General features: G+C 37.4%; 2 protein-coding genes across 29 annotated transcripts in view; one reads left to right on the forward strand and one right to left on the reverse strand.

Annotated features, from left to right (window-relative positions):
* Window positions 1-5,465, forward strand: part of CCNJL (cyclin J like) — a 28,319-nt gene extending 22,854 nt beyond the window's left edge. For 3 of the 6 annotated variants that reach the window (XM_083798121.1, XM_083798123.1, XM_083798125.1), the window contains exons 3-5: window positions 821-1,120; window positions 1,884-2,061; window positions 3,157-5,465. In XM_083798121.1, coding sequence (XP_083654247.1) covers window positions 821-1,120; window positions 1,884-2,061; window positions 3,157-3,595 — 917 coding nt within the window. In that variant the 3' untranslated portion in view covers window positions 3,596-5,465. The remainder of the gene's footprint in view (window positions 1-820; window positions 1,121-1,883; window positions 2,062-3,156) is intronic. The other 3 variants (XM_083798126.1, XM_083798124.1, XM_083798122.1) reach the window with 3 other exon arrangements.
* The window catches only part of FABP6 (fatty acid binding protein 6), an 80,912-nt gene that overhangs the window by 30,816 nt on the left and 34,270 nt on the right, over window positions 1-15,826 (reverse strand). For 21 of the 23 annotated variants that reach the window (XM_083798153.1, XM_083798149.1, XM_083798143.1 and 18 more), the window contains 5 exons: window positions 14,039-14,143; window positions 12,993-13,168; window positions 10,654-10,743; window positions 7,572-7,696; window positions 4,188-5,957 (listed from right to left, as the gene is read on the reverse strand). In XM_083798153.1, the coding sequence (XP_083654279.1) occupies window positions 5,939-5,957; window positions 7,572-7,696; window positions 10,654-10,743; window positions 12,993-13,168; window positions 14,039-14,143 (515 nt within the window). In that variant the 3' untranslated portion in view covers window positions 4,188-5,938. Of the gene's footprint in view, window positions 1-4,187; window positions 5,958-7,571; window positions 7,697-9,773; window positions 9,902-10,653; window positions 10,744-12,992; window positions 13,169-14,038; window positions 14,144-15,826 lie in introns of those variants that run through there. The other 2 variants (XR_014572196.1, XM_083798148.1) reach the window with 2 other exon arrangements.

A 15,826-nucleotide genomic window follows, 5' to 3' on the forward strand; every position in this document is an offset into this window, starting at 1 on the left:
ATAACGTAAGGGAAAGGCAGGGTCAATCTAATGGCTTGCTTCTGGCCATCTCACGATCAACCTGATATGTTGTTTTAATAGTTTATTGTTAAATGAGGTTACGTTATAGCAGGAAAAATGTCTCCTTTGCAAGTGACCGGAAATGACACAGCAGCCTTCTCAGAAAGGATGAATATGAATTTACCCGTCAAGAATAAGGAAAATCAGTAGATTACAACTTAAGTCTCAAAGATTTCCACACTAAAATGCTTTCTACTTCTTAAAGAGTTTCCCTCTTACAGTGGACATTCACAGAAACTACATACAGTTGGAACACACAATCTTTAATGAGCAAAAAGCAGATGAGCGTTTTAATGTGAAATAAATTGTTTGGGCTACTCAGTTTCAAAACTGTACCTGTTTTCTAAGAAATAATGTCTGTAAACTTACTAAGACCCATAACATTACAGTTATGAATCTTACATTTCTTGTGCTGTTTCAGCTCTGCTATTCATCCTAATTAATCAATCTTGGTTTTGGCATCAACACTATATAAGCTATATAAACTATATAAACTATATAAAAATAAAATATAAAAAGGATATAGGAAGATATTGACCACTGTTGGCCTTTTTCTACTTGTGTCACTTCACTTTCCTATCCCTCTTGTTTTTTTTTTTTTAAAAAAAGTGGTTTTTTTATCCCTCTTGTTTTTAATAAATTTTTAAAAATCTATTAAGAGCACCTTTTACTGTTAGACTTTGTCTGGGGGAGTGTTCTTTGGCTTTTGAGTACTCAATCATAACAATAAGCCTTCTCAGAAAACTCTCTCTTTTGATAGGTAAATTTGAAGAAAAAGAAGATAAAGTTCCAAAGTTGGAGCACTTAAATAACCTAGCATACATGTGCAATGTGAACGTGGTGTTGAATAAGAAAGATTTGCTTAGAATGGAAATGCTGCTTTTGGAAAACTTCAACTGGAATCTGTGTTTACCCACGCCAGCACACTACATTGACTACTACCTCCATGTGTCCATTGGTGAGAATGACCTTCGCGACGGCTGGCCAACCAACTCGGTGACAAAAGTCAAAACTTTTATGGAGAAATATGCATATTACTTCCTTGATTTCTCAGTGCAAGGTAAGAGGCTTAGTTCATGCTAGAATGATCCTCCATTTGGCAGAAGACAAAAATCTGAAAGATACAAGGGCTTTAAAACTTGTTATACAATGGACTCTACAGAGTTGTGTATGCAGAAGGGTATCTCGCTAGGCAGTTATTTCCGATGCCAAATGGTTGTCCTTTCCTTTCAGATTAGCTTTGTCTCTTTTCAGAGATCTTAAGGCAACATCCATTTTTTTTCTTTAGCTTGGAACTCTTAATGGGGAGACTATCAGAAAGGGTTATCTGGCACAGAGCATAAACTGCTGTCAGTGGCAGGTGTGATCTCACACAGATTTAATTATATTTCTGAGGGTCCTGTGCTGCAATATGAGATATTTAGAATAATATGTTTTATAACGATTTTGGTTTGCAGCACCACTTCCATTATCTGCCCGTGTGAGAGGCAATGAGTTGTGGCATCATTGTAAGCCAGTTTCAGTGCTAATGTAAATTGTGATTGTCAATATCTGACTTATGTTCATCTAAAAATTCCAGTATAGTTAGTCTATTCCTTGTCTCTTTTTGAAATGAATAATAGCAACAAGTGATAATAGCAAAAACTAGTACTGATATCTTCAGAAAAGCTTCATCCGATTTTGAGAGACTTCTTATGGGCATAAGTTACTCCTCTCAGATATGTGGAACAAAGTTGAGGATTTAATTTTGTCCTGTTTTGCCATGTCTGTATGTAATAGGCTCACTGCAGTGATTAGTAAGAGTATAATCCATGCATTTTTAGTTTTTTTTCTTTTTGTAGATCACACTTTCCTCCATTTTCGTCCATCTCTGATTGCTGCAGCTTCTGTGTGTGCCTCACGGATATGTATGCAGATTTCTCCTGCCTGGACAACCCAGCTTGAATTGCTAACCAGCTATTCCTGGGAGCATCTTGCCCAATGCATTGAAATGATGCTCATGTAAGATCAGAATGAAAGTAACCTCTCAGTGCTCCTAGGAAGATATTAATACTTTGTTTTATTAAAACAAAACAAAAACTACACAGAAAAAAATGTTATGCTTAATTATAGCTAATGAAGTTGAGCTGTAATTAAAATTACATTGGTAATCTCTAGTTTGGGGAGAGGAATAAAAGGGAAAAATCCATTCATTTTTACAAAATACTGTATTTTAACAGATAATACATGCAAGGAAGGATGGAGTGCCCAGTCCAATACTCTTCACATCTTCTTGTACTGGTTACCTACGTGATTGGATAGAAGCTTTAACAGATAGTTGCTGAAAGCTTTTTTCCTTTGTTTTCTAATTGCACTCATAAAGTAATTGCTGCAGAGAGACGCCAGTGCATCCCTAACATCGGGAATACAGTAGGGAAACATTTCAGAACTATTCTTTGCTGCTTCTCAAGTAAAGGATGCGACTGCAATATGTCAATATTGGTCTGATATATGTGAGCACATACGAGTCTCAACAGAAAACATATAAGATTCATAGAATGATTTAAGTTGGAAATGATAGTGTACTGTGCAATTATGACTAACATCATAATTCCTACTTAAAGCAGGGCCAAATTAAGTTAAACCAGACTGCTCTGGGGCATTGTCTAGTCAAGTGTTGGCTATCTAAGGACAGAGATTTCTCAGTCTCTCTGGGTAACTTGTTTCGGTGACTGATCATCCTAATGATTATCAAAAATGCGAATGTTTCTTCTTAGCATCTCACAGGAATTACCCTTGTTCCTCTTAGCTACGCACATTAATACTCCATAAATACCTACATAAACTGCGTTAAGATGGTTGCGGACTTAAGGTTCTGTAATCTTCCCTAATCAATTCATCAGTAAAAATATACTTGGGATGCAAAATTATTCATAACACATGTTGTTACGATGTGAAGATCCCACCAGGGTTATTGGAAGTGAACTGTGAACAGTTCATTTATTGTATATAACTATAGCCAAAAAGCTGATGTTGCTTGACCAGTGAAAACTTTGGGATATAGGCAAGCTCTCTGAACTTACCTTGTTGATAAATCTAACTTCCAATTTGTTTCAGATATTATGAGAATGACAAAGAAATCAATAACATAAAGAAGCAAGTAACAATCCAACATCAACAACAGGAAGGAATGGAAAATCTGAGCCATCAAGCCACTACTCAAATTCTATTTCAGCAACCTAGTTACCACCCTTTAGCTCAGCATTCAGCTACTCTTGCCCAGTTGCCAGTGCAAGATTTGTGCTCTACTTACCGTGACTCCTTACAGGTGCACAGGCCTAGTGGTCTGCTTGCTGGGAGTGCTGACAGCTCGTTGCACTCCTACACTGCTCTTCAGGCCAGCCTTCAGCCGTCTGCTCAGACTCTGCACATCCAAACGCCTCTTGCTATGCAGGTGACCTTAGGAACAGAGCCCAGCCACTGCAGTTCCATGGCTTGTGGTAGCAGTTATTTCACTGGTTGTCACTCATATGCAGCTGGGTGTTTTGATGGATGAATATATATTGGTGGGGGGAAAAGGTGATATGAATAGAAGCTGAAGAAGAGACCCTGTGTGTGATCCAAGATGCGTATCTGAATGAGAACCATGAAGGAACAGAATCTTTATGACTCACTCATCCACAGGACATCAGTGTGGATCCACTGATCACTGGAACCTGCCAAGGATTGTACCTTTGGCTCTTAATGAGAGAGAAACAGAAATGCAGTAACATACCTCATTTAATCATTTTGAAAGGGATGTGAATAGAAACCCTGTGGATGTTACTACCTTCTAGTCTTCAGTTAGTGACTCAGAGTTGGCTGAAAGCTCGTGTCGAAGTGTTATTTCAGGCTGGAGTGTTTGTTGAATTTCTGGCAATGTACTTAGAGGATGTTGTTGAAAACACGGAGTGTTCTCTCTCTCCCTCTCCTAGGGACCTCTCTTTTGAACAGTGGCAGCTAATACTACTGGAAGCTTCTACTAAAAGTATACTGAAACAGTTATCACTTAAATGTGAATGTTCTTTGTTTCTGCAGAAATTGATGTGTCACTTTCCATTTTCTTTGACCTGGAGTGATAGTTCAGGAGTGAGGCTTTATAGAGAGAGAAAAAAAAAAAAAAAAAAGGCTGGAAGACTATCAAATAATTCTTGACATAAAATTCTCTTGGAATCTAGATGTGGTGCTACTGAACAGAACACTGCTCTGTCTGCCTTTATTAAAAAAAAAATCTCTTTAACATGCTGCTGCTTTTTGAGACTGGAGATGATTGTTAGTAAAATTGTTTACAAGCTTTATCAGGGATTTAATGTTACTTGAAGAAATCTTGGAAAAAACTATTGGAAGAAGCTTCATTGCCTTCAGTTATTTCATCTTTTGGGCCAATGACTTGTGGCAGTAGTTCAAGCTCAGGACAGAGGAACTGGTGGTAATGGGGACAGAGATAGGGAACTGGCTAACTTTACTATGAAATCAGAGTTTAATTGCAGTACTAGACAATGCTAACTTTATTTTTTTAATACCATCTTGGCATTCTCTTGAAAATGTAGCTGGTAAATTACAGATCGTGTTGTTTCTTTACAATGAGACACATCTACTCTCAAATATCCAAAGGTTTCCTTTTCAGTTGGGACCAGAGATGTCGTCTCAAAGATTGTATAGGCTTTTTCTTTTTCTTTAACTGTAATGTAGATATTTACACGAAAAAGACTTCTGCAAATGTGAAACTTCAGTTTTGATGTGGAACCACTGTTGTGTATTTCTTTGAAGGCAGTACTGTTGGTTTGTCTTTTTTTCTTAAGGCTCTCAGGACAGCAGTACAGGTAATGTGCAATATGCTTTTACTGACTTGGAAGAATTTTTCAAAGTCGTGTCAGTGTTCTTTTAAATTATATTTTTAGAGAATTGTTTTTAAAGGGTGTTTTAGGGTGGAGGGGAAAAGATTAGCCCGCATGCTAATGTGTGTTTAACTGTCTTCTGAGAATGCAGTGTTTGGTATCGAGTTAATAACTTCCTGCGTTCAGCAGGCTAGAGGAATTTTATTATCGTTACATATTTTTTTTAAAAAAACAACCGTAAATGGAGAAGCAGTACTCTTCAGAAATGGCTCTAGAAGTTTTGAGAACTTGGTTCATCTTCCATTCTGTTGGATTTGTATTTATATTAAACTTTATTTTTAGAACACTGTAATGCATTTTTTTGTTACAATTTGTCATTAACGAACAACATATATGTGGCAGTACTGTTGTATGTGCTTTCTTTGCTTTATCACCCTTCTAATTCAGGTCATGTGTGCTGTTATATTTTGGACTGCCATCATGCCTAATTGTGAAAATACTTGCAAAGTTTTCAGTGAAAGCTTCCAATAAACAAGCATATACCTGAAATGCCCTCCATTTTTTTAGTGTTTTCTCTTGAGCTTTTAAGAGCTAACAAAGAATACACGTCTATACCTTAAAAATAATTGATCTGAACACTCATAATGTTTTACAGAACAGTGGTAGGACAAACGTGGTGGAAGGGCCTTGTCAAACAATAAGTTGGAAGGATTGGATAGATCGGGAACTTGATCTCTGCACAGGAAGTGAGGTGTTATTCCAAGTCTGAAGTGTTAGTGTATGTAAGGAAGTACCAAGTGGGCTGAGGAGATGGCTGAAGAAACAGACAAGGTAGGATATATGAGCTGGAATAATCAGTTCTTGGGGCCAGGTGCAATCTTACCTAAGAAAACTGAAAAGCCATATAAAACACGGTTGTAAATTCAGTCTTTCTTCTGGTGACTCTATTTGAAATGTGAATTGTCCACTGACTTCCCCAGTTTGTGTTTGTGCCTTTGTATTGTGGGTGGAGTTGAGGCAGATTAAGTCCAACAGCAGACTCTGAAAGGGATGGGAAATATTTCAGAATTTAGAGTTGGCCTCATACTGTTCGTATTGACTGTTCTCTCCAGAATGCTTTAAATGTGGGTGGGAGTTCCACTCACTCAGTTTCCAGATAACATTTTTCTTTTAACTGACTATCACTTTTGTTTTCTTTTGTGAAAACTAAGAAAGAATGTAGAACAGTTCAGACAACCTAAAGACACTTTTCTAAAGCCTTTTTTTGCAACAACTATTTTTGCAGGGAGCTGCAGAGGTGCATGCAAAGCTGAATTCATTTTCAAACAAATTGATACAAAAATTCCCACCCTGTGACTATGCTGTTTGATGCTGTCAGTTGCTGTGTAGTCATAGATCAGAATTTTTACAATCTGATTAACTCGAACTTTGCAGGCAGACTTTGCTTTTGCAAGTTACTTCACAGAGAAACATGGCTGGGGAATAGAAAGCGCTAAGCTTAAATTGCCAGAATGGGATATGGCACTAGTAACCTCCTCCCTACATGGGAGGAGGATGCAGATGTAACCAAGCAAATGAGAAAGATGACATCTTTCATCATGTATTTGTGAGTCCTGACAAGGGCCTCTGCAATGATGCAGGTGGGGAAAAAAGCCTGCTAATATTTATTCAGGCATCTAGGGTTAAAATGAACATACTTGAATCTTACAGCTGCAGCTTGCTGCTATTCTGCTGTTTTAAATGAGGAATGAAATATACAATTTCCATTTTTGTAAGAAAGCCACAACTTTGCGTTTGCAGAACTGTCAAAGCCACGGCAAGTTTTACAGACTGTAGCGAACAATTTAAAGGGGATATAATGCTCTCTGAACAGTATAACTGGCTACTTGGTAAAGTGGCCAGATGTTGCTTAATATAATTTAGCTTCATGTTATTTTTTTAAGAAGTCGAGATGCTAGCAAGTGTGTTCCAAGCAGAGAGTGATTCTTAGTGACAATTTTTTTTTCTTTTCTAAGGCATGTTTATTTTGCTTTCTGCGCTGCCATTTCAAAACAGGTTTAAAGAATGTCCTGTTGAAAAGGCAGCAATGCTTTCTTCCCCCTGAGAAAACATCTCTCTGTGCTTTACAGAGAACCTAGATAAAATCACACCCTTCCTCTCAAGACCACTGGTGTCTAATAGGGAGTTACCTGATCATGTGCAGAATGCAAAACCGAAATGTGACAGTGGGGCAGCACCAAGTGTAGTCACTTCTAGAACTGAAGTTAATGTTGTCTGCTTTCATTCTGTTTTCAAAGCAGGTAATGACCAGGTACCAGCATTGGCGCCTTCAGAGCAGATTCTTATGGGTGTGACTTGTTCAGACAAAACACCACCACCCCTTAGCTCTAGTATGAGCTTTAGTTTCCTATAATGCCCAAAAACCTCTACAGGTTTTTCTGTGGCACATACTAAATCCAGATGCTCTGAGATCCTGTTATTATTTGAAGAGGAATGTACTAGCTGAGTTGAACTGAAATGAATTAGCCTGAAGAGATTCCTTTTTACTTCTCAATATGACATCATGCAACTGAGTTCGCATTGTTTCAGCTTCCTCATATAAAATGACAACAACGTTATTGTCTCAAAGAAATATCAAAGCTGCATCAAGCTTACCCTAAATCTGCATAATGGTAGTCAATAGTTTTCAAAGTTGAAGTTTTGGCAATGCTCCTTGTTGCTCTTCTGATTGCTGCTAGTGTCTGAACTCCTTCAACACAGACATTCAGCAAAAAACATCCCTATTCAGGGGAAACAAAAACATAATGCCTATTGTACTTCTTGTTTCTTAGAGGTAGCCTTCATATACTGCATAGACTTTGAACCATTGTCTGCAGAAATATTTCTGTTGACATTTTTAATGACATCTTAATTTCTTCACAATTGCCAATTCCGTAAGGGTAATGAGTAAGGAAAGCTATGCATAATACAGTAAGAATTAACTCTATTCTGTCAGCTACTTGTCAGTTCCACTATCTGGGACCTGTTAATTTGTTATAGAGATAAAACTTTAACTTTTCTTCTCTTTAAAATCCCTACTGATGTTGTTCTTTATCACACTAGAATATGGTATGGGCCAGAATGAAGCACTGCTTCCTTGGACAAAACTTTCTAATAACTGAAATTCTTTGGATTAATAAACAAGTTATCAAAGTAATTATTTTGCCTCTTCACCCCCTGCACCAACCTTCACAGGAACCTGCAAATCTGTAAGTACTGAGCGAAAAAACTGTATTTATATTCATTGAGATGAATTTTTCTCTGATGAAATGATACCGATTGCCCAGGGAGTACAAGAGAATCTAGCACTCAAGTCCAGCTTTCCATTGAGACATTTCTCATCTCTTTAATCGGTTGCTCCACTTAGCAAATATTTTTTGTGTGGTTCTGGTGACTCTTCTAGTTCCCTTTAAAATCAAAATTAGCTGACAGTGAAGCATAAAAACTGAAATTATTATTCATGGTCTGTCAAAGGACTTTCCAATGGGATCTACAGCATTGTAAAGTTTTCAGACAGCTGTGTGATTAAGAAAAGTTTGTGCAGCTGGCACAATGGCTCTGTTGGCCCAGCAAGGGACAGCTTTGCAGCCCTGGGTATTGTGATTTATTTCAACACTTATGCTTTGTGTTGCTTTCCACCACATCAAGGCTACAGGGTAGGGAAAGTAAAAGCCAAAGGAATGCCTCTTGTTGAAAGAAGAAATGATTGGTCTCCCTTATGTGGTTCAACAATATGACCAAAGAGGCTGTTTTTGTTGTTGTTTGTTTTTTGTTTTTGTTTTGTTTGTTTGTTTTTAAGTTAAAGCAGTAGATCTGTTTGCTGCATGTACCAAAAGAATGTTCTAAGACTGAGCAGGTTTAATACTTGTGTTTTGCTAATGTGATTCTGTAATCAAGAGTTCAGCATTATCCTTTTCTTTGGATACAGAATAAGTAATATGTTGAGCAATGCCTAAGCTCTGTGCAGCCTATTTTGGGTAAATTGATGGAGCCTGGAAAGCCTTGTTGTCTCTATCGAGGGGACAAAAATAAAAGCAGCTAAGAGCCTTTTTTAATGCGAGTTGATTGGGGTCATCAGTCTTGTACAAGACAGAAATTAGAATATGAACTTGTGTACACAAATTACAAGCCCTGGCTAGTTATTAATTAGCAAATGGTGAAGACAAGCAGCTAGATAGATCCAGAAGGCAAGACAGCTCAAAAAAGGACTTTATAGTGGGAGTCTAAAAAAAGAAATCTTTGTGAACCAGGTGTTGGCCAGAAGTGATTTGGAATGGTGAATCCAAAACCTGTTATATCTAATTCTTATTGCAGTCAAGAAAATGGGTTTTCACGTGTTCTTTGTAAATAAGCAGCATTGCATCGAAGAAGAACGACTCCACAGTTTCCTACAACAGTCTGTCTGGAAAGCCTTAAACATTCTCCAGGAGTGTGGATAAAGAAGAGATACTGATGAGAATGAAGTAACTCTGAGAACAATATGAAAGCACATCTTTCAATAAATTTTCTTTTAAATCTCCCATATTTCTGCCTTCCAACCAACAACATGATGTAAGCCTTGGGCAAAATACTGTCCTGTTTTCTAGACAGCAGAATAGAGCTTCTATTATGTGATAGACAACATTTGAATATGCCAAGTATGTATTACATCCTGAAATATTTATACTGGAGCAGCATCGCTAAGTCCGTGTTGTTGTGTCTTGTGCTTTTTATGAGGAATGTTTCTCAGATCTTCAGGAATTATGGGATAATGTTACTGGGAATAATGTTACTCTGAAAAACAATTCTTCATCTTTGTAAAGAAAAGAGAGAGCGAAATAGATCAGAAGTGTATTTTATTTAATTGTATTGTTGCATATTTTTCAGTACACTGGAAAATGTGCTTTAATGCCTTAAGCAATCTTTTTGCTGGTTCTCTTGTAGGTTACACCAGAAGCAGTAGAGAGCTGGAATAAAGAACAAACCAAAAATTTGGTTGAACAGAGCAGTTAAAGCTTCAGTGTAACAAATGAAAAGCCCTGTTAGCTGGCTCCTAGAACCCACCCTTTACTGAAGCACATGTACCCTTTAGTAGAACATATCTGAAAAATAAGCTGAATGGTTTAGTCTACTCTGAAATACATTGTGTTGCTAGACTTAGCAATCACCAACTCCAAGTTAGTATCGGGCTTTAAGACAGATGATTATTCTCCAAAAGCAGTAAATGATTGACAGTATCTCTTTCAAGGATGGTGAGAGTCCTTTCCTGACTCAGACAGTAATTTACTTGTGGGTAGCATCTATTGAAAACATACTCAGGCATACGTAGTTGACACAAATACAAGTCACAATTCTGGAAGAGTTATCAAGCATTATGATTTCTGATTCTCAAAAAATCTATCTTTTAGAAGTTTTATTAAGTGAATATGGTCAAAGACACAGTAACTCAGGAATAGCTCAGGTTCAACACTCCAATCTTTTACAGCTAAAAAACGGTGTCTAGGATACAAAACGCATTACAAGTTTATTAAAAATATGTAATTTTTGTTCATCTAATTTTCAATTAAACCTGCGTAAAACTTTAGATGATCTAGACTGAAAGGGAAAGTTAATTAACAGCTTTGCTGTATTTCTTTTTTTTTTTCTAAACTCAGAATTTTAATGCTATAGATCTTATCTAGATTATTTTGTTTAAAAAAAAAAAAAGTTGAGAACTCACCTCTACTAGTTTTCCTCCAGCAATCTCTGCAGTGTGATGATAGTTGGGAAAATCAGCTACTACTTTTCCCCCTTCCATTTTAACAGTTGCCTGTAATAGAGAGAGGTTTAATATTCTCTGGGCCTATTGGCATTTACTAAAGTAAACACTAGCATCTGTGCACCTGCTGGTTAAAGTTTTTCCTTTAATAAAAGTAAAACTTGTGTATTATATAAACAGCTTCATGATAAAGACTAAAATCCTTGTGCTTTAGTTCCTAAGCATAAGCTAATAAAGCTAATATAAGCATCCACAATTTATTAAATAGAAAAATATTCAAGTAACAATACATCCCGGTTCCATATTTACACAATAAATCATAAATAATGTTCACTCATAGCTCTAAAGACGGTCTTATTGCAGACTGTGTTCTCAGTCCTCAACGTTTTATGTGGTTCTTCTGTTTTGTCAGTAAAAAGTGAAATTGTATGAGTTATTTTTAAAGTAGCGTTCTCATATACTGATAACCTGCCTGCAAGCAGCTCAAAAGTCACTGTGGGCTAGTGATATTAATCTTCACCCTAGATCCTGAGTTTCATGCCTTTAACTACACTAGAGTTCACCTCTATCATTTAAGTATAGATGAAGATGACTGTACAGTCTGCAGTCACACCTTTATACTATAACGTGTCAGTTGCTATACTTTCTGCAAGTTCCTGAGGAAGGGAAATGGAGAAGGATGTGCTGGTCTCTTCTCCCTGGTAACTGATGGCAGAACACAAGGGAATGGCACAAAAGCTGTGACAGAGTAGGTTTGGACTGGACATTAGGAAAAAATTATTTACCATGAGGGTGGTCAAACATTGAAACAAGCTTCCTAGCAAGGTGGTTGATGCCCCATGCCTGTCCATGATCAAGATGCATTTAGATAATGCCCTTGATAATATGCTTTAACTTTTGGTTAGCCCTGAAGTGCTCAGGCAGTTGCACTTGATAATCTTTGAAGGTCCCTTCCAAGTGAACTACTCTATTCTAAGAGTTACTTCTATATGGGAGGAGCATGCCAGGATGCTAATACGAAGATTACAAATGCTACAATTTCAGCTGACTAACAAAACTAGCTATGCAGTTCCATCAGAAAATTAGTCTTGCCTCCATAACTAGTCAGCCTTGCCTGTGCTTTTAATAATAAAGACAGATCAGCCAGTCATATTTAGAAAGCAAAAAAGTAATGTGCAAAGTGAAGAGAAGAGGGGACTTTAAAAAAAAACATGTTTTACCATATACAAGGAAAGTCTTACTAATTTATATATTGGTTAGTGACTCTGTGCTGAAAGGCAGTGGTTTCTCTGCTGAGTCATTTACCCTGCACTCATCTTTGGCTACTTAATAGGATTTGGACTGCCGAAGTGCTCAAAAAGAAGACAGAATTAACAATATTTCAAAATTGTGAAGTTTGCAATAAATTGACCAAGTAGAATTATGTTTTCTTCCATACACTAGGCTTCATAAAGATTTCTCAAAGGCAATGACATTCTTTCTTATATTTCTCTTAGAATCAGAAAGGTATGACTGAAACAGCATTCTGGAAATCATGCAATACTATTACTGTTCTCATTTTGTCACAGCTCCCTGAAAAAATTGCTGGTTTTCCTGTCTCTTCAATACAAAGCATTTATCCAGTAATCTGTTGTATGGTTCTGGACACGTCACAAATGCTGAGTTTAGTTACCCCAACCTATCCCTTCTAATGGAAGAGAAGTGAATAAGGCAATAAAGCAATTGTTTTACAGCAGGTTCTGTATCAAGATTTTGTCCATGATAGGATCAGCTCAAGGTTGCACAGTCTCCCTTATCACTAAAGACTGTTCAAGTTGCAAGTTGCTCTATACTTCCAATAGTATGGAGAATACAGAGAGTTTTTTTTTCCCCTTCACTTTATGCAGTCCTTTGTTTAAGGCTCAGCACAGGTGACTTTAAAAGGCAAGCACTGCTGTCAGGCACAGGCAGAGCTAAGGATCATAGCGCTCCTCTTAGAGTGTGCTCGAGTTGCTGCATGGTGCTGGACAACGCAGACAGCTGTCAACCACCTTGTCAGAGTTTTAATTAACATTATGATTGCTTCAGCTACAACACCAGTAGGATGCTCATCACTCTGCCCTTGTTCTTTACTAGTAAATACAGTGTTGAAGCTCTAGTGCTCATTAAAATCAGCTTTAGATATTTTGCTAGGGTCATCAAGAAATGGGGAAAAAATATGCATCCTTGAGACAGATTTGATTTTCACCCTACATTAAAAAAACAAAACAAAACAAAAAACAACTGGGACAACATAGAACTCAAGGGAGAAATTAATTTACCTTGAACTTTTTACCACCCATTGTCTCCATGTCTGCTTCCTTGCCAATAGTGAATGTGTTAGTCGTGGTGCGACCTCCTGGGAAATGCTGTGTCCAGGTGAAGTCATTTCCATTCTGCACCACCTCAGTGACTATTTTGCAATTCCTTCCCATCTCAACCTTCTCACTGGGGAGACCTTAAGAAATAGAAAAATACAGTTTATCAAATCAAATATCCTACTATCTGTATTGGAATTGAAGCATACTAACAGTGTGTTTGTTGTCAGACATTGATGTTTGAACATCTGATTTGTGTTTTAATTTTTTTTTGTTGTTGCTGTTTGTTTTACAGCAGTATCAAAGCTGAGTTTAAATTATTTATATAAAGGAAGATACAGGGACATCAATTCATTTGCTAAAAGAATAGGTTTTAGTCTGGCTTTCTTTTCCCTTAGAAAGGATACACAGTAAACATATAGCTGCAATATATAAATGTTCACATCTTTCTTCTTAGGCTACATGTCCAGATACATGGAATTTAATGTCTATGAACTTCTGCCTCTGCTATACAACTGGGCATTCCTATTTACTATTGCTTTGTAAATAAATGAACACAAGCACTGAACTTTTGCACACAGATCATAGTGTTCCTAAGAGATTTTACAGGGGTAATCTCTGAAATGGGCTTAGGCAGTCTTCTGAAAGGGTTCACAGTAACCTGTTACTGTAAAAAATTTTGACAAGTACTTTCATACTTAAAACTTTACTTCCACCAATGAATACTTAGAACAGAAAAAGTGATCTTCATGATTATTATACTGCAAACATCTCTGCCCTTCATTCTGCTGCCACAGAACACGAATACCTGCTTCTGTACAAGGGGACTATTTCCTGTGGCTAATAGTGCTTCTTATAAGAATGAAAACTGAATCCTCTTGCTGAAGTGCTGAGCACTCCTACCAAGACTGGTATTTCCTGTTGCTCTCTTGACATTTCAATAAAAAGCCCCTTTAAAAAAGTATTTCTAATTTATAACCTTCAAGACTTACACGCCAAGACATACTTACCAATTGCCTTCACAAAGTCATCGTAGTTCTCATCGCTTTCAAATTCGTATTTGCCTGTGAATGCCATGTTGCCCTGGTGATGTGGCTGGTAGTGCAGGATAGCCGCTGAAACAAAGAAGAATTGGTAAGTGCAGATGGCCTGAGGCCCTCATTTTTATAAGCCAGCCCAAGCTGTTCAGCCCACCTGTACTCACGCCCCTGTGAAATATACTTTTATGATCTATGTGAGTCACTAACATGGATGCCATTGACCTATCTGAAAAGGGCCATAATTCAATTAAAGATCCTTGACAGTAATCTGGAGATCAGCAGATATCAAGGGCAAAAGCTGGGTTTTCTTTTTTGCATATTTGAAGAAAGTGATATATATTTCCCTTAAAGATCCCACTGATTTTGCAGAGATGATGGAATAAAGGTAAAATATTTTATGATGAAACAGGGAGAAAACATCTTCAAAGCAGCGTCCTTCGATCACAACCTCGCTGTATTTGGAAGCATATCCTATACTAGTTAATATGTGAAAATAGGAAACAGGCTGCCCAGATTCCTAAGTAATTCTGCTGGGACCTGGGCAATGCCAAGGTTCTGGGTAAATTACTGCACCTGCACATCCTTCCTTATCCCCATATGAAGACAAGAATTGTGAAATATTTTACAGTACTTGGATGTAAAGTACATTAGAAACACTCATGGCACCATGTTCCCATATCTTATTTAATATCAGGAGACAAATCGTGCTTCAAATTGCTTAGTGAACTTTTGCACAAAGTACAAACATTTCAGAAGTATATACTTATTTGGGAAAAGTAGAATCAGTACTCTCATTTGTGTAATATGCTAAAAGTGAGAGTCCATGGGGTAATTTAGAACACATACAAGAGCAGGGTAAGAAATTCCCAGCTACAGTGTGTTGGCATTGCTCCACTGGCTGATGATATAGACCAACAGCTTTTAATCTGAACAAAAACCTTCCTAGGATTTATGTGCTAACAGTGTCATAACATTGGAATACACAGAGTATCTGAGGTTTGAGTAAGAAAACGTTACCTATCTTAGAAAAATCTTCACAGTTCTGAAACTTTTCCTTACAGGGGCAAAATAAGAGGGATTCCAGAACAACAAACTGACTGGTGGGTTAAGAGTCTGAATCAGGCAAGAAGGAGACTTCTAATAGAAAAGAATTTTCTGACCACAAAAAGCTTCAGAATATCTTGAGTCAGTTTTGTAAGAGATCATACCTATGGACTGGAAAGGATCTTGCCTCATGTTTATTACTTGGAAATTTACGTTGTTTGTTTTTTTTCCACCTACTTCCTCTTCTAAGGTCTGACAGAAAGCAATTTCAAAATCTTACATCTTTGTAAAAAGATATAAAAGTTTATCATGAAGATGTGTTTTTGAGGCAGCAGTCCTGTTAAAACTACTGATTTTGGTATGCGCTCATGGCAGGAAAGCAGTTTTCTAGCACAGATGCAGATGCAGAAAGTGAACAAAAGGGAAGCATAAAAAATCATGGTCAATTTGTAAAATAAAAATGGAACAAATGTCCCAGGAATTACTGCCTTCCCACCCCTATCCCTTCAACTCCCCCCATATTTACTCAGCTTTAAATTGTCCCATGCTGTGCAGCGGCTGACTGTATTGTGCTAGAGTTTGTGACGCCACAAAAGCCATACCATCTGCTGTCTGCTTGCCATTAAAAGGATGTCTCCTTACTTGAAATAGCAGAAAGCCATATACCTTACTTCTGCGAACATTCTCCCTGTTCCGTGATCAGCATTCAAGTAC

Source organism: Anser anser (genome assembly GCF_964211835.1).
Source record: "Anser anser genome assembly, chromosome: 14".
Taxonomy (NCBI): domain Eukaryota; kingdom Metazoa; phylum Chordata; class Aves; order Anseriformes; family Anatidae; genus Anser; species Anser anser.